The 25899-nt window shown below is 49.4% G+C and overlaps 1 protein-coding gene across 6 annotated transcripts in view; it reads left to right on the top strand.

Annotated features, from left to right (window-relative positions):
* Positions 1 to 25899, top strand: part of map7d1a (MAP7 domain containing 1a) — a 407069-nt gene that overhangs the window by 301734 nt on the left and 79436 nt on the right. For all 6 annotated transcript variants that reach the window (XM_072502058.1, XM_072502051.1, XM_072502047.1 and 3 more), the window contains one exon: positions 15057 to 15220. In XM_072502058.1, the coding sequence (XP_072358159.1) occupies positions 15057 to 15220 (164 nt within the window). The remainder of the gene's footprint in view (positions 1 to 15056; positions 15221 to 25899) is intronic.

Below are 25899 nucleotides of genomic sequence, written 5' to 3'. Positions count from 1 at the left end.
GCCTGCTGAGTCCTGCCGGCGTAGTTTACATATGGTCCCACCCGGCGGGACCTCGGTGTTCTGGCTGCAGGGTCCATCCTGGTGGGGGGGGCAGGGGGTTCCGACTCCGGGGGGGGCTCCACGGTGGCCAGGCTCGCGACCGGGGGCAGCTGATCGGCGGGCCTGCTCATTCCAGTGGTGGCCTATGTTCCTCCATGCCAGGCCCCTGCAGAGCACCACCATGTTGTGTGTGGGCCGGCGGGGAGACGGCCGTGCAGGGCCGCCTTCCGGCGCCGGAGCAGCGCACAGCACTCCGGCACGATTCTAGCCCCCGAAGAAGAGGGGACTTACTGGGCCTGGAGGCCCGTCGCGCCATCAACACTTGACCGCGATATTGCAGAATCCCAGCCAGGGCCTCTGTGTGCATATAACTTCCAAACTCCTCATGGGCAAGATTGTTCTCCAATTGGCAGCTGAACAGACTGAGAATCATTTTGATAATTACCAGCAATACGCAGGTGACACCATGGACAGTATTTTAGAGGAGCTTCTACCTTTTATCATCATCATCTTTATTATTGTCACAAGTAGGCTTACATTAACACTGCAATTACCTCTTGCAGCAAGCCTTCTGACTCCTTTACAAATGGAAATCGGGAATAAAGTTTTGTTTTATTTTGGTTTTAATTTGCTGCTGCGCAACTCTACTCAAAAAACTGAAGGTCCCCCCCCCCCGGTGTTGCCTCCACCCACTCGACAACCGTGGAGTCAAAACCCAGTCTGAGGTATCAAAATGGGGTGACAGCAGGTAAAGTTTGGGAAGCACTGCCCTACCTAATGGCACTGCAGGAGAACCTTCATCAAATCACAGAACTGTGGGCCACAGTGGTTAGCACAGCTGCCTCAGAGCACCAGGAACCTGGGTTCAATTCCGGCCTCGGGTGACTGTGTGTGGAGTTTGCACTTTCTCCCCGTGTCTGCGTGGGTTTCCTCCAGGTGCTCCGGTTTCCACCCACAGTCCAAATAAATGGATTGGCCATGCTAAAATTGTGCCTTAGTGTCCAATGATATGCAGGTTAGGTGCGGTTAAGGGGAGAGGGCGAGGGAGTGGGTGGGTGCTCTTTCAGAGGGTCGGTGCAGACTCGAGGGGCTGAATGACCTCCCTCTGCACTGTAGGGATTCTATGATTCTACGTTATGGTGCAGAAGGAGGCCATTTGGCCCAACTTGTCTGCACTAGCTCTCCAAACAAGTGTTATGGCTGAGTGCCGTACCCCTGCCTTTTCCCTGCGCATTGTTTGTATTCAAATAATCATCTAATCCCCTCTTGAATGCTTCGATTGAACCTGCCACCATCTCACTTCCAGGCCGTGCATTCTAGACCCAAACCACTCGCTGTGTGTAAAAGTTTTTTCTCCCATCACTTTTGCTTCTTTTGCAAATCGCTTTAATCCTGTGCCCTCCCATCCTTCTACGGGCGGGAACAGTTTCTCCCTATCTACTCTGTCCAGGCCCTCCTGATTTAAAAATCACTGTCAAATCTCCTCTTAGCTGCTTTCTCTCCCAAGAACAGCCCCAATCTCTCCAATCTATCCTTTTAACTGAAGCTTCTCATCCCTGGAATCATTCTTGTGAACCTCTCCTGCACTCTTTCCACTGTGTTCACATCTTCCCTATTGAGTGCCTCCCAGAAGCATACACAATATTCCAGCTGAGGTCTTGTATACGTTCAGTATAACCTCCTTGCTCATGCACACTAACAATAATCTTTATTGTCACAAGTAGGCTTACGTCAACACTGCAATGAAGTTACCGTGAAAAACCCCTAGTCACCACACTCCGGCGCCTGTTTGGGTACACGGAGGGAGAATTCAGAATGTCCAAATAACCGAACAGCACGTCTTTTAGGACTTGTGGGAGGAAACCGGAGCACCCGGAGGAAACCCACGCAGACACAGGGAGAACGTGCAGACCCTGCGCAGACAGTGACCCAAGCCGGGAATCGAACTCTGCTCTATGTGAATACTCAGAATACTCTATGCTCTATTAACTGCTCTCTCCACCTGCCCTTCAACCTTTTAATGACTTACGAACATATACACCAGGTCCCTTTGCTCCAGCACCCCTTTAAGAGTTTTACCCCTTATTTTATATTGTCTCTCTATGTTCTGCCTAACAAAATTCATCACCTCACACTTTTCTGCATTGAATTTCATTTGCTACTTATCTGCCTATTCCACCAGCATGTCTATGTCCTTTTTAAGTTCCACACTGCCCTTTTTAAAGTTTTGTATCATCCGCAAACTTTGAAATTGTCCCCTGCATATCAAGATCTAGATCATTAATATATATCAGTAAAAGCAAGGGTCCCAATACTGACCCCCTGGAGAACTCCACTACAAACCTTCCTCTAGTCCCCAAAATATCCATTGACCATTACTTTCCACTTCTTATTATTCAGCCAATTTTGTCTCCATGTTGCAACTATCCCTTTTATTCCATGAGCTATAACTTTTCTCACAAGTCTGTTGTGTGGCACTGTATCAAATGCCTTCTGAAAGTCCCAAGTGCACCACATCAATGGCATTACCCTCATCGACCCTTTCTGATACCTCCTCAAAAAACTCCAGCAAGCTAATTAAACACGATTTAGAAATCCATGCTGGCTCTTCCTAATCAACCCCCATTTTTCCATGTGACTACTAATTCTATCCCGAATAATTGTTTCTAGACTTAAAAGTAAAATACTGTGAATGCTGGAATCTGAAGAAAAAACAGCGAATGCTGGGAAAATGAGGCGGGTCTAGCAGCATCTGGAGGGAGAGACAAACAGAGTTAACATTTTGAGTCTGTTTGACTCTTCTTCGGAGTAAAGAGAGGGAGAAATGTGTTGGATTGTATACTGTATGAGAGGGGCTGGAACAGAGTAGAAGGGCAGTGATTAGAGGGAGCTGGGAGAGATTGCAACAAAGATGTGGCAAAAGTTAAGAACAATTAACAGCAGGCCCGGGGTGGGGGGAGGGGTGCATCGGGACAAAAAGGTTAAGGTGGAGGAGGAAAGTCTCAAGCTTTGGCTGTTTAACTCAAATGTTGAGCCCCTAAGGCTGTAACATGACTAATTGGAAGATGAGGTGCTGCTCCGCCAGTTTGTGTTGGGCTTCCCTGGAACATTGTTTCCAGAAACATGCTCACCACTGATGTTTAACTGGCTGGTGCTATTCTTACACCTTTTTTCACCAAGCAGACTGCCGTGGTTCAATAAGCAAGCCCATACAACATTAAAGTCAAGGGCAACTAGGAGGTGGGAAAGTCTCAGGTTATCACATCTTGTAACATTATCTGGCTCGGTGGCCACAGTCTTGTTCAGAAAGATCCTGTGGGGAAATAAAGATGTCACAGCTGGTGTAGTCGAGTGCAGGGGGCGTCATTCTCCGACCTCCCGCCGGGTCGGAGAATGGCCGTTGGCCGCCGTGAATCCCGCCCCCGCCGAAGTCTCCGGTACCGGAGATTGGGCGGGGGCGGGAATCGGGCCGCGCCGGTTGGCGGGACCCCCCGTTCAATTCTCCGGCCCGGATGGGCCGAAGTCCCGCCCAGAAATTGCCTGTCCCGCCGGCGTAAATCAAACCTGGTATTTACCGGCGGGACCAGGCGGTGTGGGTGGGCTCCGGGGTCCTGGGGGGGGGGCGCGGGGCAATCTGACCCTGGGGGGTGCCCCCACGGTGGCCTGGCCCGCGATCGGGGCCCACCGATCTGCGGGCGGGCCTGTGCCGTGGGGGCACGCTTTCCCTTCTGCCTCCACCACGGCCTCCACCATGGCGGAGGCGGAAGAGACTCTCCCCACTGCGCATGCGCGGGAAACTGACAGCGGCCGCTGACGCTCCCGCGCATGCGCCGGGAAACTGACAGCGGCCGCTGACGCTCCCGTGCATGCGCCGCATTTCCGCGCCAGCTGGCGGGGCAACAAACGCCATTTCCGCCAGATGGCGGGGCGGAAATCCCTCCGGCGTCGGCCTAGCCCCTCAATGTTGGGGCTAGGCCGCCAAAGATGCGGAGCATTCCGCACCTTTGGGCCGGCGCGATGCCCGTCTGATTGGCGCCGTCTTTGGCGCCAGTCGGCGGACATCCCGCCGTTGGGGGAGAATTTCGCCCAGGGTGTGTAACACTTTTAACATAGAAAAATCTCTCAAGGTGTTTCAGTGCTGATCGAACAAGATTTGACAATGAGTCACATGAGGAGATATTAGAGTAGATAATCAATAGCTTGGTCAAAGAGGTAAATTTTCAGGCGTGTCTTAATAAAGAGAGGTATAGAGATTCAGGGATCATATTCCAGACCTTAGGACCCATGTAGCTGAAGGCATGGCCGCCAATGATGGGACTGAGTAAATTGCGGGATGCTCAAGAAGTCAGAATCGGAAAAACGCTGAGGGTCGTGGAGCTGGAGGAGATTACACCGATTGGGAGGTGCAAGACCATTAATGAATTTGATAATGTGGGATTTTAAAATGGACGCACTTTTGGACCAGGAGCCATTTGGGTCAGTCGTGACAGGGGAGATGGCTGCAGGGACTGGTTGCGAGCTAAGAGAGGAGTAGCAGGATTTTGGATGATTTTAAGGTTTTGGAGCATAGAATATGAGGTCCGGCCGGAAGTACATTGCAAATAGTCAAGACTAAAGTAAACAAAAGCCTGTGTGAGGGTTTCAGCAGCAGAATAACTGAGGCAGGAAATGTTATGGAGGTGGATATAAGCAGTCTTGGTGAAGGAGCACATATACTGTCCTACAAGATATGTCACTCTCGAACTGACCACGCTTAACAAGCCATACCGTGCTATGAGCAGCGTTAAGGAGATGAGGATGGGACCTCTGTCCCTCAGTGTAAGGAAGTACCGCACTTAAGAGCTGCCAACCAATCAGATTGGCTGACAGCACGCGCATTCTTGGCAGCACCACGTAGTGGGTGCTGCTGAGGCCTCAATTAGGGCATGTGATGAGGAGGACACAGCCACCAGAGTGAGTTAAGTCCAGGATTTTGGAGAGGGACAGAATCAGGGAGCCTAGGGAGTAGGATAGTTTTGGTGGCCACATTGGAAGTGACGGGGTGTAACATCTTTGGGGATGTGTGCCCTGATGCATATAGAGCACTCCCCCGAAGAACATACCCCCTATTTCCCATCTTTTAACCGGATGGTTTAAACAAATAATGGGCTTCCCACTCCCACCCTCCTGCCCAAACGTATAATGATGTGAGCAGCATAATATTTGGGTCAATTGGCTTGCTGAACTATTTTTAAAAAAATAACATTTTATGGGGAATGGGTCGCAGAGGGCTAGCCACCTACCATATTTTATGTGCCCCAGCTGACCTGCTGAAACATATTTGGTTGGGGAGGGTGCTTAAAATCCAGTCCGTGATCATCATGGGACCAAACATGACACCCAAGATTTTAAACAGTCTGGTTCTGGTTTAAACAGTCAGCAGAAACTCACAAAATGGATAAGGAATGGAGTTTGTGGTGGGACCAAATGACTTCCGTCTTCCCAATACTTAGTTGGAAGAATGTACCATGGGAATTCTTTTGTCCACCTAAGAGGTGGTTTAATGTCTTATCAGAAAGGCAGAAACTCTGGCAGTGCAGTGCTTTGCTTCCTCAGTACTCCACTGAAGTATCAGATTGGGAGCCAAAGGATGTAATAGATGATCGATTGAACTGCAGGGATGGCACATACAGAGAAAACATTGATCATCAAGAAAATGTTGGAATCTCTTACTGAGGGAATCTTGACAATGCACTTAGTAAATCATCGAACAGACAGAATCAATGTGATTTTATGAAAGGGAAAAGGTGCTTGACAAATTTATTTAGGTTTTTTTGATAATGTTACTGGTCAGGTAGATAAAGGGGAACAAGGAGATGAAGTATCCTTGGATTTCCAAAACACATCCAATATGATGCCAGACAAAAGATTAACGCACGAGGGTTAATGGAGTGGAGGCATGAATAGGAGGCTGGCTAATGTAAAAGAAGCAGAGAGTAGGGATAAACGGGACATTTTCAAGTAGGCACCCTGTGACGAGTGGAGTGCTGCAAGAATCTTTGCTGGGGCCTAAGCTGATACAATCTATATTTATGACTTGGATGAAAAGAAACAGAAAGTAATGTATTTACATTTGCTGGTGAAACAAAGCTAGATGGGAATGTGAGCCATGAGGAGCATACAGAGGCTGCAAGGAGACATAGACAGATTAAGAGAGTAGATAGCAAGTATTAGGTGGAGAATAATGTGGGGAAGCGTGCTTTAGTATTAATAATAAACACGCAGAATATTTCTTAAAGAGTGTGAAACTTGTCAATGTTGATGTTCAGTGGGAATTGGGTATACCTCTTAGAAAGAAGACAGGGGGCGATTCTCCGATATGGAGGCCAAGTGTTCGTGCCGTCGTGAACGCCGTTGAGTTTCACGACGGCGCGATCAGGGCCCGGGCACGACCTATTCTAGCCCACATAGGGGGCCAGCACGGCGCTGGAGTGGTTCACGCCGCCATATGGCGCCGCGCCAACCCGCGCATGCGCAGCTAGGGCAGCCCAATCCTGCACATGCACAGTTGGGCTGTGCCATCCGGTGCATGCGCGGGGAACGTCTTACACACGCCGGCCCATCACCAACATGGTGGCGGTGTTCTGGGGCCGCGCGCGGAAGGAGGTAGGTCCGGGGGGGAGAGGCCAGCCCGCCGATCGGTGGGCCCCGATCGCGGGCCAGACCCCATCGGAGGTCACCCCGGTGAAGGAGCCCCCCTCCCTCTCCCACAGGCCGCCCCCCCCAGTGTTCCCGCAGAGTTTCCGCCGGCAGCGACCAGGGGTGGACGGCGCCGTCGGGAACCTATTGTGTCGTAGCGGCCGCTCGGCCCATCCGGGCCGGAGAATCGACGCTCACCGGTTCTCCGAGCGGTCCGGTGCGAATCACGCGCCGCTGGTTTCTGGGAGAATCACGTGCGGGGATCGGGGCGGCGTGGCGCGATTCGCGCGGCGCCTCGGCGATTCTCCCACCCGGCGAGGGGGGGTAGAATAGCGCCCAGAGTGTTACCTTCAGGCACAGCAGGCAGTTTGGAAGGCAAAGGTCATGTTAACCTTTACACTAAGGGATAGGAGTACAAGAATAAGGAATTCTGCTATAATTGTATAGGGCTTTGATGAGACCACATCTGGAATACTGTGCAGTTTTAGTCTCCCTATTAAAGGAAGATTACGTTTGCACTGGAAGCAGTGGAGTAAAGGTTCATTGGATTGCTTCTTGGGCTGAGAGGGTTGTCCTCTGATGATAAGCCAAGTAATTTGGGTCCATGTTCTCTGGAGTTTAGAAGAATGAGAGGTGACCTGATTGAAATAACGGAGATTCTGAGGGGGCTTGACAGGATGAACACTGAGAGGAGCGTCCTTCCCCTGGCTGGGGAATCTAGAACAGGGGGGGTGCACAGCCTCAGGATAAGTGGCTGGTCATTTGCGACTGATATGTGGAGAAATGTCTTCACTCAAATGGTTGAGAGTTTTGGAATTCTCTACCCCACCCGCACGGAGGGTTAAATATAGTTACAGCTGTGATAGACAGATTTTTGGTCTCTCAGGGAACCAAGGGATTACAGAATCACACAGTGCAAAGAGGCCCTGCAGCCCATTGAGGTGGCACCGACATGTGAAAAACACCTGTTCTACCTAATCCCATTTGCCAGCACTTGGCCTTGAATGTTAGGATGTGCCAAGTGCACATCCAGGTACTTTTTAAACAATATGAAGCAATCACCTCTGCCAACTTCCCAGGCAGTGCATTCTAGACCGTCAGCACCCTCTGGGTAAAAAGCTTTTCCTCAAATCTCCCTTCAACCTCCTTCCCCTCACCTTGAACCTGTGTCCACTCGTGATCACCCTTCAACTACGGGGAACGGCTGCACCCTATCCTTCCTGTCCATGCCCCTCATATCCTTTTCTATGAAAGTCTATCCCAGGCAACATCCTGGTGAATAGCCTATGCACCCCCTCCAATGCAATCACATCCTTCCTATAATGTGGCGACCAGAACTACACACAGTACTCCAGCTGTGGCCTCACCAAATTCCTATACAATTCCAACATGACTTCCCTGCCTTTGTAATCTATGCCTCGAGTGATAAAGGCAAATGTCCCATGTGGGGAGTGGTTGGGAAAGTGGATTTGAAGCCCAAGATCAGCTATCATTATTGAATGATGGAGCAGGCTCAGTGGGCCGAATGGTCTACTCCTGCTCCTGATTTGATTCGATTTGATTTATTGTCACAAGTACCGAAGTACAGTGAAAAGTATTTTTCTGGGCCAAGGGAACGTACACAATATGCACATAGTGGACAAAAAAGAATAATCGACAGAGAACATTGACAAATAGTACATTGACAAACAGTGATTGGATTCTTAAGAGCTTAAACAAATGATTTCTGTACACTGGTTAATGCATCAGGATTTAACTCCTTAAAAGTGATTGGATCTTTGCAGATACCTGGCTGAGCAAGCGATTTAATTACATTAAAGCAGTGTACCTTCAGTAAGAATCATTCCCTGGGTGAAACCCGCACCCAGCTCATTATGAAAGACATTGGGCAGGATTCTCCGTCAGCGGCGTGTTTCGCATCACCGGCAGCCCACTCACACCCGCGGATTTCCCGATGGCTTGGGTGTGGCCACAATGGGAAACCCCATTGGCCAGCTCCCGGGACAGAGGATCCCGCTGCTGGCGTGGGTGAGTCGCGCCAGAAAACGGGTCTGTAGGATGGAGAATCCTGGCCATTTATCCAGTTAATTAAAGTTGGCCTGGCGTTTCTGAGCGGCTGATCGAAAGGTGAGGTAGTGTCCTCTCCGCAGCTAGTTGGAAGAGCTCTTTCGATTATCGGAGAGGGAGTGCAAAGCGAAAACTGACCTGAAGTGAATAGTTCAGTGACGCCTCAGTTACACACAAGCGACTACATTGCTGAAGTACTTCATTGCTTTTGAGAGTAAAAGGTCCTTCAGAAATGCCAATTCCTTCGCTTCCTTCTCATGGCTGACTTCAGGCTTTCAGGCTGTTGACAGTGGAGATGGCTCCATTTACAAGAGAGCTTCGCCAGAAAGAAGATCTCCGTGTCACAGTTGTCAGCTTGTCCTGCCATCCCAACAATTATTTTCGTCAATTTTCCTCTCCTTTTGCTGCTGCATCTGTTACACTAGTGAATTAGACCATAGCTGATCTGTGTCTCAAACTTATTTACCTGCCTTGGCTCCATATCCCTTGTAACCCCTACCCAGCAAACATAAAACTATAAGACCCGGTCAGAGGCTCGGAAACCTGCAGCGAGTAACTCGTCTCCTAACTCCCCGGGGGCAGCATGGTAGCACAAGTGGATAGCACTGCGGCTTCACAGCGCCAGGGTCCCAGGTTCGATTCCCCCCTGGGTCACTGTCTGTGCGGAGTCTGCACGTTCTCCCCGTGTCTGCGTGGGTTTCCTCCGGGTGCTCCGGTTTCCTCCCACAGTCCAAAGACTTGCAGGTTAGGTGGATTGGCCATGATAAATTGCCCTTCGTGACCAAATAGGTTAGGAGGGGTTATTGGGTTACGGGGATGGGGTGGAAGTGGGGGGTTAAATGGGTCGGTGCAGACTCGATGGGCCGAATGGCCTCCTTCTGCACTGTATGTTCTATGTTCCCCAAATCCTGTCCACAATCTACAAGGCATGAGTCAGGAATGTGATGGAACACTCTCCATTTGCCTGGATGGGTGCAGCTACAACTGCACTCGAGAAGATTTGACACCTTCAGGATAAAGTTGCTTGCTTGATTGGCAACCCATCTACCACCTTCAACATTCACTCCCTCCACCTCTGACGCACAGTGTCAGCTGTGTTTACCGCACACAAGATGCACTGCAGTAGCTCACCAAGATTCCTTCTACAGCATCTTCCAAACCTGTGACCTCTACCACCTAGGAGGACAAAGGCAGCAGCTGCATAGAAACATCACCACTATCACCACCTGGAGGTTCCCCTCCTAGACACTTACCATCCTGACTTGGAAATATATAATTGTTGCTTCACTGTCTCTGAGTCAACAACTGGGAACTCCCTGCCTAACAGCACTGTGGATGTACCTACACAACATGGATTGCAGCGGTTCAAGAAGTCTGCTCACCACCACCTGCTCAAGGGCAATTAGGGATGGGCGATGAATGTTGGCCTAGCCAGCAACACCCACATCCTGGGAACAATTAAATGAAACATATACTGTCTTTTCTTGAAAGTTCCAGTTGATTTCCAGCAACAAAGGCCCTTTGGTGGAAGGATGTCAGACCTTCATTCTTCTGTGCACAAAATAACCTAATTCCACTGCTTGCTCCAATTTGAAGCTTATGTCCCCATATTCTAGCTTATAACACCAGAGGAATTGGTTTACCTTTCTTTATAATCATTCATCATATTAAAGTTCCTAACTGGATTAGCCCCAACATTCTGAACTCAAGGGAGCAGAAGCCACATTTATACAACAACCTTGACTTGTAATTCTGGAGAATCTGAGCTGTATTGCCTCCAAGACTAGCATGGCTTGAATGTCCGCTCCTGAGTCATGAAAAATATCGGCTGAACAAACACCACCTCGGAGAAAGTGCCCCGGGCAGGCAGCTTTTCATCCCGGGAAGGCGGGTGTCAACAGGAGTCGGGCCCACTGCGCCCACAGAATTCGGAGCAGCCATGGGGACTGACGGCTGTGGAGGAAAGCTGCGTGTCTCAATGTTCCCGGGCATTGTCGCAGCTGTTTTAAAAAGTCAACAAAAAACAACCTTCACCCCTCAGACCCCTCACCCCCACACACACTCCCTAAGCCCCCTCCATGACAACCTATGCCTCAAATCCCACCTCCTATGGCCGTTCATAGCCCCAATGCCAACTTAGTGCCAACATATGCCATCCAATGCCTTGCACCCCCTATCCTTTGCCTTTGCATCCTCCATGCAACTCACCCAGGATCCACCATGAGCAGACCTCCGGATGCATGCTGAGATTAAATAAGATCAATTCTGTGGCTGGGATTCTCCATTGCGAGTCTGCCCCCCTACCGCTGCTAGCGAGGACGGTGAATTTGGCACGCTTTTCACTGGCGGTGGGATCCTCTGCTCTCGCCACTGTCAACGGAAATTCCCATTGGAGCCATCCCACGCCGCCAGGAAACCCACGGGCAGGGATGCGTTGCTGGTGGGGCCAAAGAATACCGCTGCCAGCAAACGGCCAGAGAATTCCAGTCTAAGTGTATTTTGCAGTCTTTTTTAAAAAACATCCTCATTCAGTAAAACCCATTCACTTCATTTATATTCCTTCAACTACATAATCCCTTGTCAAAGCGCTTAATCCCTTCCAAAAACAAACATATCATTTATAAAACAAACATACCACTGAAATGCTTCATCCCTTATAAAACAAGCATTTGCATTTAGGGCCCCACATCAAAGATTTTTTAATCACTTGGAGCTATTTGTCAAACTGTGAACTGACAGGTACTGCACTGTGATAATGATAGTTTGTGAAATCAGTCATGCAGCACAGATCGCATGATGATAGCCTTTATGCCAATAGAGTGAATTAGCTGGCACTGAATTTTTTTGGGAAATACACACTGGATTTTTCTCAAAACTTTAAAGGCTAGGTGATTTAAGTGCCCTGACAGCTTGACGGTTTTCTTGAGAGATTGACCGTTCCAATGAGCTTGACAGTTTCAATGGGTTTATCCAGTTTTACACACAATCATGCATACTTTTAATAATCCCAGAGGGCACTTTCTCATGAAGGTGTCCCCAGAACCTATCGAAGAGTGTACCTCACCTCTTCAAATAAGTCTGTTAGCTTCAGGCTTTCTCCAGAAAAGTGTAAAGCCCACAAGTCGTGTTCTGGACACCCTACTCGCGAAAATTGGATCAGTTTGAGAACAGCTTCAGTTTTACGTAAGCAGCTGCCTCCGTGAATCACGGATGTGATTCCCTATCCGTCCGTCCCCTTGCCCCAGTGAAGATGGTGGGTGCCAGGTTCAGGGGCAGAATTTCTGGAATCGGGCCTCCGACACCATTTTGATTCGGCTGTCGACCCTCTTAATCGATATGGAAATTTGGGCCTGTATCTTCCAGGATGTTTGGGGCTTGGAAACAAATGTAGCACCCCAGATGGGGCCTTACCAAGGCTCTCTATGACTGTAAATGCCACTTCTGTGGGCTGCTCCCTCACTTTTTATCGCACTCTGAGGGTGCTAGAACCTGATTCTATCCTTACTGGGTTTACACACACATAGGAACGCAGCAATTGCTGGTCGAGAAAAGACCAAGGTCTGACTGGCTCTCCACCAATCTGGTTATCACATGTAAAATGATAATGGAGTTTTTGACCAATTATAATGATCATCCCTATCAATTAGTCCACAACAGACCCAGACATGACGCAAGGAAAACTTTGAGAACAGTAGGTCCTGTTCCTCCCAAACACACTACACAAACTCGCATTTTGAATCCCAAATGTTATTTTCTGAAAGAAATCTATCTAATTTACATGGAGAGCTGCCAGCTGCGAGATCCTTCACTGTGTTTCCTTTGCCTCTCCTGAATTCTAGATATTGTAGATCACTGCACACCAGGGCTATTGATTCACTCAACACAGATGATCTTCGAGGCTGGTGTGCTTCAGTATGTGGGCATCATTGGTAGAGCAGGCCCAAATTGCTCATCGTGAGTTGCCTGTGCACAGGTAGTTGGCTCCCACTTGAACCATGCCTTCTTTGTAGTGGTTGTATATGTGCATAATGGATTAATTAACCATGACGGTTCCCATTGCTGAATAGCTCAGTAATACTTATTGTCCAGACTTAGATGTAAAGAACGATCACTTGGATAAGTTTGTAGAGGGGGAGGAGCAGAAACTTTGAAAGTAACAGAGTCCCTCGTGCCATCCCCTGCCACTTCTGTTCCACAATCCAGCGATGGAGCTTCTGTTTATTTAAATGTTGCATGAGGGAGGGCCGGTTTAACTCAGTGGGCTGACAGCTGGTTCATGATGCAGAGCGATGTCAACAGCACGGGTTCAATTCCCGTACCAGCTGAGGTTATTCACGAAGGCCTCCCCCTCTCAACCTTGCCCCTCGCCTGAGATGTGGTGATCCTCAGGTTAAATCACCTCAAAGAGGAAAGCAGTCTGTGGTCATCTGGAACGATGCCGACTTTACTTTTACTTTACTATGATCATTGTGATGAAGAGAGCAGCCTCATTAAGAAGTGTTTCAGAATGCTGAACTGGAGAATATAAAGTTCACAGTCCTGTTCAGTCCAGTGAGTGAACATCTTGTCCCCCTCCTGCCTGATGTATATTGAGACGGGTAATTGATCTGGCTGTGAGATGTTTATCTGCCTCAGGTGTGCGGTGACGTATTTGCTTGTTTAAAATTTGTTGCTGAATTGCTGAGATAGTGCTTATCCCCCCACCCCTATAATATCTACCCTTCTTAGATAGCGTCCAGGTCTGATGGTACCTTCCCTGTGATGGTACGTTTCCCACCCTGCTATCTATCTAACCTGGTGCGAGTGTGCAGCCTGATCTGGATGTATCTCCAATGCCACTGTGCGGGGAGAAATATATAAAATATTTGATCCCGCCCATGTCTTCCTGCCTCATCTAGGTGGCCCAATCCAAGCTACTTAACAATGTTGTTTTGGATCCAGCCTGCTAAAGGTGAATGAAAACAGCTTTGGTTTACTCAGTTGCTTGTTTCCCCCTTCCCCTTGCCCATCAACCCCCACACTTCCATCGATCTCTCCCTGTGGAATATTCACTCCCGTCTCCACTTGGAACACTTGCATATTTCATTTTTTACACCGTCGCCCATGGCTCAGTGGGTAGCACCCTTGCCTCCAGTTCTGGATTTAAATTCCACTCCAGGATCTGAGCACAAATATCCCAGGTTGACTCTCCAGTGCAGTAGCGAGGGAGCACTGCACTCCTGTTAGGCGCTGTCTTTCCGATGATCCGTTCAACTGCGGCCTCATCTACCTGCTCGGGCGGGTGTAGAGATCTCACGGCACTATTTTGAAGAAGAGCAGGGGAGTTACCTCTGGTGCCTTGACCAATCATCCCTCAGTCGACATCACAGAAATAGATTGTCTGATCATTATCACACTGCTGTTTGTGGGAGCTTGCTGTGCACAGATTGGCTGCTGCATTTCCGACACTTAAAGCAGTGACTACACTTTGAGAGTAATTAATTGGCTGTAATGTGCTGTGAGACATCCGGTTGTCATGAAAAATGCTAAGTAAACCCAGGTCTTTCCATTTTTATCTCTCCTACCAGCTTTGTTTTTTTAAGAAATGAGATCAGGAATCGTTACCATGAGGTAGTTCTGAACACAAGTGGCCGCAGTGGAGTGTGTCTCGAAACAATTCCACCTCAGCTTCTTAGCCAGGATTCCAGCAACTCTCAGACAATTGGCATGTGTGGCTATAAACAGAGCATTGCTTCAGTTCCTATATGATAAATGATGGTTTCACTTCCTTTCCTGAAATCCCTCCCTTTCATACCCTGTAATCTGTGGGATTCCCATTTACTGAGCCGGACGGAGGGAGGGAATGAAATGATCTCTGGCTCACTTTATGTGGTTCACAAATAATACATCTTATAGTTCATCTTTGTTTTTTATTTCTCCTTCCCTCTCTTTCACTTTTCCCTCTCTTCATTCCTTTTTTTTTGTTACTGTCCACTTCTCTTCCTCTTTTTCTCTCCTTCCCCCTCTCTTTCTTCTCCCTCTGTGTTTTCTCCCTCCCTGCTTTTCCTTCCTTCTCCTCCTCCTATTTTCCTGTCTCCTCCCCCTTCCTTCCTTCCTGCCCACCTACCTCTTACCGCTTTCTCTCTGCTTCATTTATTCCTTCCTTTCGTCTCTTCTATTTTCATCTCCCCCTTTCCTATTTCCTCTATCTTACTGGTCTGCCCTCTTCCTTTCTCCTTCCCCTATTTGTGTATCTCTCTTTCTTTTTCTCTTTTGCTCTTGTTTTCTGTCAGCTGCCAAGAAAGCAATATGGCTGGAAAGGGAAGAAAAGGCAAAAATTCTACGAGAGAAACAGATGGAAGATCGGAGGAAGAGGTTGGAAGAACAGAGGCTGAAAATAGAGAAGAGGCGAGCTGTACTCGAAGAGCGGCAGCGACTAAAGCTTCAGAAAAACAAGGTGTGTATCATTCAGCCTGACTGTAAGACTTATCATCGTTGGATGCCTGACAGTTCCAGATCTAGCATCTATCTCTAGAGAAACCTCTAGCCTGAAACCTGGCCTTGAATTTCACTGATATTCAGCCTCTAATATGATGAGAGACTCAATAGTTCTTGGCCCAGTCACTAGACAGTTACCTCATCCATTTCTTTTAAGAGAAAAGGCAGCAATGAATGTAGCAAAGGCAGTGAGTTGAGTCCTGTGCTGAGGCTTTTGGAGGAGGCCCAATTAAAGTAGCCTGCTGTGCAGTGAAGCCTCAGAGATTCGCAACTCACTTCTAACCAGATTAAATTTTTCCAAGCAGTACTATGACTATCATTTGGAAGAAATAATGGATGAAATTAAAATAAATGTCACCAAAACCCCAGAGGACCACATGCTGCCCTACCCCGTTAAGAGCTGACAGGTCACCACATCTCAGGCAAGGCTAGAAGGCGGGACCTTGATGAATAACCGCTGGTGTGGGAATTCCCGCTGGTGCGGGAATTGAACCCGCGCTGTTGATGTCGCTCCGCATCACGAACCAGCCGTCCAGCCAACTGAGCTGACTGACCCCCTTGATGACTAGAAAGGAACATAGGCGCAGGTGTAGGCCATTCAGCCCCTCAAGCCTAGATAATGGCTGATCCTCTACCTCACCGCCATCTTCCTGCACTATCCCCTTATCCCTTGATGTCATTACTATCCAGAAATCTATTGATTTCTGTCCTGAATGCACTCAGTAATTGAGCTTCCACAGCCCTCTGGGGTAGAGAATTCTAAAGATTCACCACCCACTGAATGAAGAAATTCTTCCTCATCTCGGTCCTGAATGGTCTCCCCTTATTCTGAGATTGTACCCCCTAGTTTCAGACACCCACCATCCCAAGAGGTAAGATCCTTCTTGCATTTAGCCCCACAAAAATGTTATATTCTTCAATGAGATTGCCCCTCATTCTTCAAGACTCTCGAGAATACAGGCCCAGTCTCCTCAATCCCGCCTCATGGGATAATCCTGCCATCCCAGCAGAGAGTCTGCTGACCTTTGTTGCACTCGCTCTGTGGCAAGTATGTTCCTTCTCGAGTAAGGAGACCAAAAGTGTGCACAATACTCCAGATGTGGTCTCACCAAGACTCTATATCACTTCAGCAAGACTTCTTGGCTCCTGTACTCAAATCCTTTTGCGATGAAGGCCAACATACAATTTGCCCTCCTAATTGGTTGCTTCACTTACGTGTTAGGTTTCGTAACTTATGTCTTTGTCCAAGTGGCTTTGGGACTGGTTGCTATGACGACTAATATTTCAGAGAGTTAAATTGATCTCCAATTTAATTAAATCAATCACTCCCATACTTAGCCCCTGACATCTGCCCCAAACACTTATTTGCGTAACACTCCACCTATCAGCATGTCTGTCAGACCCCCCCCCCCCACCTCCTCCAGGAACCCCCAACACATGCCCTGTCATCTTTGACCAGGCACCTTATCCACATATGCCACCAGCTAGAATCCCTCCCCCTCCACCCCCATAAAACTGGTGTCCCAGCCTCGCGCTTTGTCCTTTCTGTGTCCCCAATGTTAAAGCGGGCCATAAAGGGAACACCAGAAGACGGGCAGCGACGTGCCCAATATACGGGTCCTTGCCCCCTTTGAAGAAAGGGCCATGGAACTTGTGGAGGAGTGAGCAGTGGCTGACTTGGAATTCGGCATGCGCCATAGAAGTGAGAATCCAATACAACTTTATCCTGATGTCCTATCTCAAGTGAGTCTTTCATCTCCCACAGCCCTGTCCTTTCCAACCGCTGATCCATGTCCTTTGTCTTCCAGAATTCCCACCAGACGAGGTTGGGCTGTCTGGGGTCACAGCCCCCCATCCAGACCCTCAGAATATCCCGGAGCAGATCTCTGGGGAAGACACCGACTTCTCAGCACTGTTTTCACCAGCACTATCCACCAGGGCAGAGACTATCACCTCAGTGGGACATGTTAGCAGCCAGGGTCACCCTCTGGTGAGCACCACACACATGCTGCAGCACCTCAGGTGTAGACAGGGACTTCCGAAGGAGAGGTTGATCGGAGGGCTGTCTGATTCCAGGGAACAGCTTTGCGCAAGACAGATGTCACGTCTCTGGAAAAGATGATCCCATCACTGGGTTCAGATACAAATTCAGAGCCAGAATTTACAGGGTGTTGGCTACATTCCAGCACCTACAAGAACAGCTGGAGGAGTCCGATCACTTTCAGGTGCAGGAGATGTTGCCGATAATATGTGGCACCCAGGCCAACACTGAAAGGGTGGCCATCTGCAGTGGAAGGCCTAGGAAAAGTAGTCAGAGCCATGTGTCAAGGTGTCCATGGCTTGCGGCACACTGCTGTCCATAGCTGAGGCGCATGATAGGAGATCCCAGTCACAGGCGGACATGTCCCAGGCATAGATGGACATTGCTCCGGCAGCTTGCAATAGGTCATGACTGCGGGTATCGAGAGCATTGGCTGGGCGCAGACTGACATTAGTCTGTCACAGAGGGAAATGATCGACGCAATGAGGGACATGGCTCACTCATTGAGAGACATGGCTCACTCGCTGAAGGGCACTTAATGGATGGGACTGTGACATTGATTGAGTTATCTTAATCAAAGACCCAACTCACTTTGCTCTACCCGTTGTTTTTGTGATACCAGCAAACTTTCAGTTTCTTTGTGACCTTCACTTTCTTTCTGGCTTCCTCTTTGGGCTGTAGGAGGAATTTGGATTACAGGAGGTCTCGCATGTTCTCCTTTTGTCAGATTTCCTTTTCCAAGCAAATCATCTACATGGCACTAGGGATGTGATCTACCAGCCACGCTACGCCCAAAAAGCAGCATGCCGCAGCAGAATGTGGGCGGTAAATGACAGGAGACCGCGCCCCCGGGATTTACCCAGCTTGCCACGCGATCTCGCGAGACATCACAATGTGAAGCCCGCCCATGGTGGGTGGGATCACGTTTTGGCAAATCTGCATATTGGAGCGTGACAGCCAGTCTCACTCTAATATGCAGTTCCCTGAGGTAACCAATTGTTGGATTGTCCCCCTTTGCCTTGGAGACCTCGGGTGAGAGCCGTTCAGTGCTGGTCTCCACAAACAGGGGATAGGAGGCCCACAGATGCTTGCCCTCTGGGAGGCGTGGCACTCTGGCACTGCCACCTCGGTGCCAACCTGGCACTGCCAGCCGGCAAGGGCAGTGCCAGGCTGGCATTTTTATTTGCGGCGGTTATTGGGCCTGGGGTGCCCTGTGCACATGAGGTGGGGTGTGGGGATGTGAATTTGGGGTTTGGGGGGAGGTTCTGGGGTCGCGTCCAGGGGTCGAGAGATCGGGATGCCATTTTTAAATGATGTCCCGATCTCTCCCTGCACTGAGGAGTTTTGGGGAGCAGGGCTCCTCAGTGCGGGAAACGGGACTAAGTGCGGCCTCGGCCATGTGTTCCCCACTGAGGTCGTATCTAATGCGGAGTTGCATTATATAACGCTGTGTTTCTCGGCACTGCGGGTACAGGGAAACACAGCTAAATGGGCTCGCTATGGGACATAGTTCCCATTTGGTTGATTGCGCCCGTGCTATAAGAATGCACTTAGCCCTTACAACAGCACCAATCGCATATTTCTCCTTATCATCTCGGTGGTTTCTCACCATGGCCTTGCACTGAGCTGTCTAAATTTCATGCCTCGTGCATCATGACAAATCACTTTATTTTGCTTTTCTCTTCCTTTGCTATTGACATCAGGCTGAACCAAACTAAAACCTTGTCCCAGGAGCGTGGTAAAACAGTTGAGCAACCTGTTGTAGACTGTAGGGCAATTTGCCTAACCTGTGTCAAAGAGAAACATGCAAATTACGGCCTAGCTTGTCACCTCGAAAATACTTCTGCAAAGATCTTTTCACAATCTGGACACTCCTTTCTGCAGCAACATTCGATGCTGGGTGACGTGGTGATATTAGAGTGGGTTTGATTCCATTTTTACTCTGCCGTAAACTTTGAACCATTTGAAACCAACACCTTGAGCAATGTATTAATTACAAACTAACTTTTCAAAACTTCAATTGTTTTGGCAATTATAACATTGGGCATAAACTCAGCATTTATCCTCTTCCTATAGCTCTCATCAAAAACCAGGTACTCTGTCCCTTCCACTTCAAAGACATTGAGATGTACTCATTCCCATGGTTTTGTTTGACCATGGAACATTGGGTGGATCATTTCGCACTCCGAGACACTCTTCATAACTTTTCACAAACTCTATATTTTCTCTTATCTGAATCATAAAATCCCTACAGTGCAGAAGGCAGCCATTTAGCCCACCAAGTCTGTACCGACCCTTTGAAAGAGCATCCACCCACCCACTCCCCATGACCTACCCCTGTAACCGCTCCTAACCTGCACATCATTGGACACCAAGGGACAATTTTGTCATGGACAATCCACTTAATCTGCACATCTTTGGACCGTAGGAGGAAACCGGAAGAAAACCACGCACAAATGGAGAGAAAGTGCAAACTCCGCATAAACATCTGCTTTTGGATTCTTGCTACTGGTTTCATATGGACTATCCCTGTGTGCTCTTGATCAGATTCTGCTGCAATTTTCTCAAAACTTTGGCTGGATAATGACTCTTAAACCCCATAGGAGTCAGTCTTGATCTACACTCAGTTCATTTCTACCTGTGAAATATGTTTCAATGATGTTGCAGAGCGTTGGTGAGTTTTTACTAATATTATGCTTTTGAGTCTCACTGTATATGGACGAGGCTTTGCTTCCCGTGGACTCAAACTGTTATCTCTGTTTCTCTCTCCTTCCGGATGCTGCCAGACCTGCTGCGGTTTTGCAGCTTTCTCTGTTTTTGATCCATATTTGCACAATCTGCTGACTTACAATAGTCATTTGGTCCTCTTTTGTGGACTACCTTGTGCTCTCTTAACTCTTCCTCAATGAGAGTCATACTGTTCCTGGTCCCGACTATGAAATACTTGACCCAGTTCAACCAACCACAGCTTCTTAAGCCAACTTCTTCCCAACAGCGAGACTTTGTTCTCTCCGACTACTACCAATAACAAGTATCGGACCGATCAACATATTTCACTCTAATGCTGACTTGATCTAGCACTAGAACAATGTTGGTGAAAAATTAGTCAGTTTCAAGGGCATTGCGACTTAGAGACTTCTATTGCTCCCCTTCTGAGAAAACAGGCATGTCTGCTGCTGTAACAACGATGAAAGTAAAGTTGTGAAACTCTGACTTTCTTTTTCACTGTGGGTTCTGGAATTCTATCTGCAGTAATCCACGAGGCACAAAGTTGAAGCTTTAACTAATTTTATTTTGAACTCAAAAGTAAAGCCGCATGCTCGGCAAACAACACTAGCGTCCCAGCCTGGGCCTAAAGGAACACCCGGTCCGGGTCTGCAACGGCATTTAAAGGGCTCGATAATGAGTCCAGCTGGGCAGGTCTCCATGGGAACTCGTACTCCACGAGTGATTCCTCATGATCCTCATCTCATGAGGGTTATCACAATATCTTCAACCCTTTTACTTTCATCTTCCATGTGCCGGTTTAGTTGACTGAGTACAACTCTTGGCCTTTCTGCTCAGTAACATTGGCTTCTGTTTCCCTATCTATCGTACATGTATTTGAAGATTCCCAGACTCCCAGGACTAGCTTTAGGTCATACACAACCGTGACCTGGTGCGTGCATGGCATTTGCTTTGCTGTGTCCTGGAGCATTACCGTTTCCTCTATTCCTGCTTACCATCTGGATATGACCGTTCTGCTCTCATGCCTACATATCTGTCCTTGCCTACTGCAATGAGATGGAGGAACAGCACCGCATCTTCTGATTAGGCAATTTACAGCCTTCCGGACTTATCATTGAGTTCAACAACTTCAGACTGTGAACTCTATCCTCCACCTTCACCCCATTTTTATTTCTGTCAGTTATTTTTCATTTCTTCCATTGATCTGTTTTTCCCTCTGTGGTGGTATGCATTAGGGGTATTATGGTACCCTGTGATGCCGAGAGGGCATGCCGGGTCCCGATGGGATCAGCCGCCTACTGGCTCCACCCAGTAAGGCGGAGTATAAGAGCCCGGGTTCTCCCAGCAGCCGCATTCTGTAACTGTGCTGCTGGGGAACAAGTCTGCGTAATAAAGCCATTGATTGACTCCTTCTCATCTCGTCTCGTGAGTGATTGATCGTGCTACAATTTATCATGCAGACTTTAAAGAACATGGAGCTCCGAATCATTCCGGAGGGTCTGCGAATCAGCCCCCACGCGGCAAACTCAACAGCCACTTTTAAACACTGGTTAGCGTGTTTTGAAGGATACCTCCGAACGGCCACCTGCATACCTACAGAAGACCAGAAAATGCTGGTCCTGCATTCCAGAGTGAGCCCGGAAATCTACACTCTCATAGAGGACGCGGACGATTATCAGGCGGCGCTCGGCATGCTGAGAGGACTCTATGTTCGGCCCGTCAACCAGGTTTACGCATGCCACCAGCTCGCGACGAGACGGCAAATCCCCGGGGAATCGCTGGACGAATTCTACAGTGCGCTGCTAATACTGGGGAGAAATTGCAACTGCCCATCGGTTCCGACTAATGAACATACGGAGCTACTGATTCGGGATGCTTTTGTGGCAGGTATGCTTTCGCCCCAAAATCGCCAGCGATTGCTGGAAAGAGACTCACTAGGCCTCAAGGAGGCACGGGCCTTCACGGCCTCGTTCGATGTGGCATCGCAGAACACCTGTGCCTACGCCCCTGACCGCGTGGCAGCCCCTTGTGCACCGTGGACCCCCGCCGCGACCGAACCACCGGCACCCCCCCCGCAGGGCCTGTGCTGCCAGAGCGGCAGATCACCTGGGTGGGGCCCGCTGCTACTTTTGTGGGCAAGTGAAACAGCCCCGACTGCGCTGCCCGGCCCGCTCAGCCCTCTGTAAAGGGTACGGCAAAAAGGGGCACTTTGTAGCAGTGTGCCAGGCCCGGGGGGTCACCACAATCTCCGGGGGAGAACCAGGACCCCAACCTCAACCCCCCCCCCCCCCCCCCCCCCCGACGATCCATGTGCGGCCACCGGGCGCCGCCATCTTGGGTCCCGGACTCCATGCGGGAGGGATGGGCGCCGCCATTTTGTGCTCCTCCGGCCACATGCGATCAATGAGCGGCGCCACCTTGTCCACCCCCGACCGTGTGCGACCCATTGGACGCCGCCATCTTGGCTGACGGCTAAGGACCCCGAGATGGATGGCCCCATGGGGCCTGAGGAAAACACCCCGATGCAGCAACAGCGACTGGCTTCGGTGACCTTGGACCAGTCGCGGCCCCGAACGCTCCAAACGGCAACAAAGACAGTATTCATAAACAGGTACGAGACGCCCTGCCTGATCGACTCTGGGAGCACGGAGAGTTTTATACATCCCGATACGGTAAGACGCTGTTCCCTTCCGATCCACCCGAGTAATCAAAAGATTTTCCTGGCAGCAGGATCCCATTCTGTAGAGATCAAAGGGTTCTGCCTCGCGAACCTCACGGTGCAGGGCAGGGAGTTCAAGAACTACCGGCTTTACGTCCTCCCCCACCTCTGCGCTGCCACACTCCTGGGGTTGGATTTTCAGTGCAACCTCCAGAGTTTAACGTTTCAATTTGGCGGCCCTATACCCCCACTCACTGTGGCCTCGCGACCCTCAAGGTCGACCCGACTTCCCTCTTTGCGAACCTCACCCCGGATTGCAAACCAGTCGCCACTAGGAGCAGACGGTACAGTGCCCAGGACCGAACCTTTATCCGGTCAGAAGTCCAGCAGCTGTTGAGGGAAGGCATAATCCAGGCCAGCAATAGTCCCTGGAGAGCTCACGTGGTAGTTGTAAAGACGGGGAGAAGCAGAGGATGGTCATAGACTATAGTCAAACCATCAATAGGTACACGCAGCTGGATGCGTACCCTCTCCCCCCCATATCCAACATGGTCAATCGGATTGCACAGTACAAGGTCTTTTCCACGGTGGACCTTAAGTCCGCCTATCACCAGCTCCCCAACCGCCCGAGCGACCGCAAATACACTGCTTTTGAAGCAGATGGGCGGCTCTACTACTTTTTAAGGGTTCCATTCGGCGTCACTAATGTGGGAGATTGACCGAATGGTTGACCGATACGGTTTGCGGGCAACGTTTCCGTACCTCGATAACATCACCATCTGCGGCCACGATCAGCAGGACCACGACGCCAACCTCCGCAAATTACTCCAGACTGCAAACGCCCTGAATCTCACATACAACAGGGAGAAATGCGTGTTTAGCACCGACCGTCTAACCATCCTCGGCTACATAGTGCGAAATGGAGTTATAGGCCCAGACCCAGAACGCATGCGCCCCCTTATGGAGTTCCCCCTCCCCTCCCCCACTGCTCCAAGGCCCTGAAACGCTGCCTGGGCTTTTTCTCTTATTACGCCCAGTGGGTCCCCAATTACGCGGACAAGGTCCGTCCGCTAATTCAGTCCACTGTCTTTCCCCTGTCGACAGAAAGCATATGCTGGCGCACAAATCGGACCCGTTGGTCGAGAGGGTTCATCTCCTCCACACGAACCCTTAGTACGCCTAGGTGGCGAACCCCGACGGCCGACAGGACACGGTCTCTCTGCGAGACCTAGCGCCCGCCGGAACTACACACATCCCCCCAACAACAATCACCCCCTCCCTCCCACCGGCGCACCCCACAGCCGCCCCCTTCCCGGGTGGATCGGCCCTTCCCCCGGCCCCGCCTAGGGGTAGTGAAGCAGGAAGAGACATCGCTACGCTCCCAGAGACGACGGTGCCCGAGCCAGCGCCTGCATCACCACCGGGGCTGAGACGATCGGGGAGGACAACCAGGGCACCCATTCGACTCATCGAATCTTTATAACAAAGCCAGAAATGCCTCTAAATAATTCAGTTGCCCAGTAAAATCGGCATTGTAAATAGAATAGAATAGAATAGAACAATACAGCGCAGTACAGGCCCTTCGGCCCACGATGTTGCACCGAAACAAAAGCCATCTGACCTACACTATGCCATTATCATCCATATGTTTATCCAATAAACTTTTAAATGCCCTCAATGTTGGCGAGTTCACTACTGTAGCAGGTAGGGCATTCCACGGCCTCACTACTCTTTTCGTAAAGAACCCACCTCTGACCTCTGTCCTATATCTATTACTCCTCAGTTTAAAGTTATGTCCCCTCGTACCAGCCATTTCCATCCGCGGGAGAAGGCTCTCACTGTCCACCCTATCCAACCCCCTGATCATTTTGTATGCCTCTATTAAGTCTCCTCTTAACCTTCTTCTCTCCAACGAAAACAACCTCAAGTCCATCAGCCTTTCCTCATAAGATTTTCCCTCCATACCAGGCAACATCCTGGTAAATCTCCTCTGCACCCGCTCCAAAGCCTCCACGTCCTTCCTATAATGCGGTGACCAGAACTGTACGCAATACTCCAAATGCGGCCGTACCAGAGTTCTGTACAGCTGCAACATGACCTCCTGACTCCGGAACTCAATCCCTCTACCAATAAAGGCCAACACTCCATAGGCCTTCTTCACAACCCTATCAACCTGGGTGGCAACTTTCAGGGATCTATGTACATGGACACCTAGATCCCTCTGCTCATCCACACTTTCAAGAACTTTACCATTAGCCAAATATTCCGCATTCCTGTTATTCCTTCCAAAGTGAATCACCTCACACTTCTCTACATTAAACTCCATTTGCCACCTCTCAGCCCAGCTCTGCAGCTTATCTATAGCCCTCTGTAACCTGCTACATCCTTCCACACTATCGACAACACCACCGACTTTAGTATCGTCTGCAAATTTACTCACCCACCCTTCTGCGCCTTCCTCTAGGTCATTGATAAAAATGACAAACAGCAACGGCCCCAGAACAGATCCTTGTGGTACTCCACTTGTGACTGAGCTCCATTCTGAACATTTCCCATCAACCACCACCCTCTGTCTTCTTTCAGCTAGCCAATTTCTGATCCACATCTCTAAATCACCCTCAATCCCCAGCCTCCATATTTTCTGCAATAGCCTACCGTGGGGACCCTTATCAAACGCTTTGCTGAAATCCGTATACACCACATCAACTGCTCTACCCTCGTCTACCTGTTCAGTCACCTTCTCAAAGAACTCGATAAGGTTTGTGAGGCATGACCTACCCTTCACAAAGCCATGCTGACTATCCCTGATCATATTATTCCTATCCAGATGATTATAAATCTTGTCTCTTATAATCCCCTCCAAGACTTTACCCACTACAGACGTGAGGCTCACCGGTCTATAGTTGCCGGGGTTGTCTCTGCTCCCCTTTTTGAACAAAGGGACCACATTTGCTATCCTCCAGTCCTCTGGCACTATTCCTGTAGCCAATGATGACATAAAAATCAAAGCCAAAGGTCCAGCAATCTCTTCCCTGGCCTCCCAGAGAATCCTAGGATAAATCCCATCAGGTCCCGGGGACTTATCTATTTTCAGCCTGTCCAGAATTGCCAACACCTCTTCCCTACGTACCTCAATGCCATCTAATCTATTAGCCTGGGGCTCAGCATTCTCCTCCACAACATTATCTTTTTCCTGAGTGAATACTGACGA

The sequence above is a fragment of the Scyliorhinus torazame genome, chromosome 1, assembly GCF_047496885.1.
Source record: "Scyliorhinus torazame isolate Kashiwa2021f chromosome 1, sScyTor2.1, whole genome shotgun sequence".
In the NCBI taxonomy this organism is placed as follows: Eukaryota; Metazoa; Chordata; class Chondrichthyes; order Carcharhiniformes; family Scyliorhinidae; genus Scyliorhinus; species Scyliorhinus torazame.
The sequence above is the reverse complement of the archived record's forward strand: the minus strand, read 5'-3'. Positions and strand labels throughout refer to the sequence as shown.